Source organism: Limulus polyphemus, unplaced genomic scaffold (genome assembly GCF_000517525.1).
Source record: "Limulus polyphemus unplaced genomic scaffold, Limulus_polyphemus-2.1.2 Scaffold67, whole genome shotgun sequence".
In the NCBI taxonomy this organism is placed as follows: domain Eukaryota; kingdom Metazoa; phylum Arthropoda; class Merostomata; order Xiphosura; family Limulidae; genus Limulus; species Limulus polyphemus.
In genome coordinates this window covers 144044-148078 of record NW_013665677.1, presented here as the reverse complement: position 1 = coordinate 148078, position 4035 = coordinate 144044, and the positions used below count along the sequence as shown (strand labels likewise).

Below are 4035 nucleotides of genomic sequence, written 5' to 3'. Positions count from 1 at the left end.
CAAATGCGACTGTAGCTTTTTTCCCCCAAAACTTTGTTTTCAAAATAAGGGTGCGTCTTATACATCGGTGCGTATTATATTCCAAAAAAATACGGTAAGTCACACGTACCTGACACCACTGTCCAATATAACATTAAAGAATACGCAACTACAGCAAAGAAAATAAAGTTCTCTGTTTAATCACATGGTCGAACAGGTGAAATGTTAGTAAACAACCACATTAAGTTAATAGCATGTAGTTCCAATGAGGAAACACTAGCGATCCAGAAGTTTTATATATTAAAATACTTCAACCAAGCTAAACCAAAAATCACCATGTTTCGCCTTTAAGTCTCTAAAAGTGAGTTGTTATCATCAAGTTATGGATGAGCCTTGGACATTACTCTCCGTTCTACCTCACACTCGCGTTTGATGTTGTTATATTTCCAAGTACACTGTTTACTTGGAGTTTCTTAATACCTAGGAGTCGTACCATCCTCATGTAGTTCACAACGATGTTTCCTTGGGTCCAAGGTTGCTCTGTTTGACACGAGACGGCAGGAAGGTCGATATCTTGTTTTCTCCGATCCAACTCTTGAAGAGCCAAGGCGAGCAACTTCACGGCATCGTGCATCAGAGCCACCTCGGTCTTAGACATCGAGAAAAAAGAAGAGATTAAATGAAGGTAATGAGATTTTTGAAATGAAATATAGAAATGGACAAATTACCGCACAGCGTTTCTCTAATTGTCTTTGCTATTCTCATTTATCTAATTATACAACTAATACTTTTTTCCGTCTATGCAATTAAAACCTAAATAAACCCAAAAGTATTTTACTTATCTTCATTTACTGATGAAGCACTTTCGGGTTAACTTGTTTTAATTATTATAAATTACACAGTGAGATTTACAGAAAGTACATTAAAAATTCAAACAACTGAATAATAATAGTTCAACCAATAAGAATACATGTATAAATTACGCGTAAATTCAGTTTTCATTGAAGGATGTGGCTAGGCTATTAAATAACATACATTAATGTTGTTATACAGTAGCGGGTAATATCTCAAAGAAACTTGATACAATTATCGCTAAACATTTGCAAAAGGGCCCATTTTCTCTTGACTGAGATACGGGGTCTTATTTTCTATTTCACTGGATTATTTTAATGATTTTTAACACTTGAGACAACAACTACTTGCCGAGAACTGATATTTGTGAAAACGCAAAAACTCCCTAGAAAATGAATGTTTTCTGTAACTTCCTAGATTTTTCATTTTAAAAAACGTATAGGAGATTTTAAGATTTTTTAAGCCTTTTCATGCTTGAAAGCACAAGTCAAGGTACATGCTAAATCATACAGTATTTAACAACGAAACATTTCATATCTGATACTAAGATGAGTATGATTTACATATTTAGAGACTAATCTAACAACACCATTTTAACAATTTTCTGATCTACTGTTGAAATTCATTTAGTTTTTAAATGAAACAGTTGTGGGTAGAATTATCTAAAAATACCCATATAATTCATGAAGATGTACGTGCCCTTTAATATATTATGAGCGTTTGTTAAGATAAACAACAGTAACTAAGTAAATGTTTACGAAGAAGTAACAGAGCAACAGAAAACTATGAACATTTGTAAGATAATAATATGATTGCAAGGATAACACTATCCATGCATTTCGAGTTAACATGTTTAATTAAACCGAAGTTAAACGTTTTATTTAATGTTTATTCATAATATGTTACACCCTTTTTATAATAACATATAATAATCAGTTTGATGTTTTAAAGCAAAGCGTTTTAAGTCATAGTGATCAGATTGGGCGACAAATAAGCATTCTTACATATATATACCACAAATTATACCAAAAAGTTTTTAATGGAAGTGAAATTTTATTTGTAACAATAATATTATTTAAACTTTTTTAGCTGAGTCGGAAATGATTAATATTTGCAACCTGCTTGTGAACAAGATTAATGTATAATTACCACGACTTGTTTAAAAACGGTGACATGTTTGTCATTTTATTCTTTCTTTCCTTTCTCTTGTTGTAATTACTATAAAGTAATAATTAAGTTATAGTAAAAAATCTTCAAATAAAAGTAATTAATTCTTGTCTTAATCGCCAGGTTTCTTGTAAAGCATGGTATCCATGATTACCTAAAAGGAGGGAAGTAATTTGTGGAACATTTTACATCAATACCTTTGGCAATTTACTACTCATGCTTGAGCTATATTGTTGCGTCAGCAGAGGTCACGTCCTTCTCGAACATTCACGTCCCTTCCTTAAATCTCGGGATCCTTCTAGATATAGTGTAGTCTTGTATATATAAGACGGTCACAAAGTGACGGCAACAATGTGTGTAATTGAACTGAGTATTGTTGAGTCGAGCACGTGAGACGTTCGTTATGGCGCGACTGTTGAAATTAAGTGTACCGCAAAGTTATATTCAGAAAGAATAAACCAGTTTTATTTAAGACCTGTCGGTAAAGTTTCTTCGGAAAGAATTTTTACGGAAAATTAACGAACGAACGGAGTCGTTACAATATATTTGTTAATTACTATTTTTGGAGTGGCTAAGGGGTGTTTATAAGGTAGTGTTTAAGTGTAGGTTATCTAGAAACTATACCTATTCAGATAAAAAAACACAAAAAACTACTACTTTATGACACATTAAAACTAATTCGAAATTACAACTAATCGCTAAAAGTATTCTGATAATTTAAAAAGTAAGAAGAAGAAACCTACCGTTATATTCTGTCACATAGCAGCGTTGCAAAACAGAAAACAGAAACGTTTGCTAAACAAAGTTGTTTCAGAAAACCTGCGTAAAATCTTCTTATCGAACTATTGTAGCTGAATAATGCCTCTTACGTATATAAGAAGGTGAAAGATAATTTTAATTTTTGTTATATTACTCTAAAGCCTTAAGTAGAACCACTTGATAAAATAAATGTGTTTATCATAATGGTATAAGCTCTACTTAAGCTCAGGTTAAACTAAGTCGACATTCAATTTTTCTCGCCTGAATGGATCCTGAGCAAATTTTACTCATACTAGAGGATTCACTCTGGGTAGGATAACTAATAAACACATTCAATGTTAAACTGGTACACAATTAAAAACTGAATAAAATACTTGTCAAAATGATTGAATGAAATTTTCTTATCTAAAAATAGCATATTAATTTTATGTTTCCGAAGGATCGGACAGATTTTACGTTTTATGCTTTATTTCAATAAATTATTATTTAAATAGTCCTTGTATTACTTATCAATAACTAAGTGGAGCAGGTAGTTACTGATTCTATTTTCCTCTAAAATACACGTGCAGAGACTATTTTCAACCTGAATAGTCCCTATGCGCCAAGTCGGAGATTCCACGATTCAGTATGCTTGTTTGTTTGTTTGTAGTTAAGCACAAAGCTGCACGTTGGGCTATCTATGCTCTGCACATCACGGGTATTGAAACTCGGATTCTATCGTTATAAGTCCGGAGACATATTGCACGATTCGGTCTACCTGTTACTGTTGTTTAGATGCTGACCATACAGCAGCACCCCCTTCGCCCCGCATACTTGGTTACTCTTAATCAAATAGTGAAACTGACTGTTACTTTTATAACGGCCCTTTGTGATATGAAAAATATACATGACCTGACTCCACAAATGGACTTATTATTTCCAAAGATTTGTCTGTAAGAAAGAAGGACTTTAACAGTGTTCATCAAATATAAAATCAGTGCATAAAAAGCACTGTTTGAATTTTAAGCTTGTTAACAGTCGTTAAAGTGTTTACTTCAATGAGCCTTGCAGGTGAAGCTTCAGAAGTGAAAAGTCTGTTTTATTGGAGTCAAGTGGAATATTATCTTTCTATTTTTGAGATTATTATATATTATCCACTCATTAAGTTATAAAAAACTAATGGGTGATTTAATGGGTGAATTCTATACTTCACAAAGCCCCCAGTAGCACAGCGGTATGTCCCCGGACTTACAGCGCTAGAAACCGGGTTTCGATACCCGTGGTGGGCAGAGCACAGAT

The 4035-nt window shown here is 33.1% G+C and overlaps 1 protein-coding gene across 1 annotated transcript in view; it reads right to left on the bottom strand.

Moving 5' to 3' along the window:
* LOC106465267 (glutamate receptor ionotropic, kainate 2-like) overlaps positions 1-4035 on the bottom strand; it is a 133341-nt gene that overhangs the window by 36260 nt on the left and 93046 nt on the right. The window contains exons 7-8 of the mRNA XM_022393687.1: positions 2742-2750; positions 473-628 (exon numbers count right to left, since the gene is read on the bottom strand). Coding sequence (XP_022249395.1) covers positions 473-628; positions 2742-2750 — 165 coding nt within the window. The remainder of the gene's footprint in view (positions 1-472; positions 629-2741; positions 2751-4035) is intronic.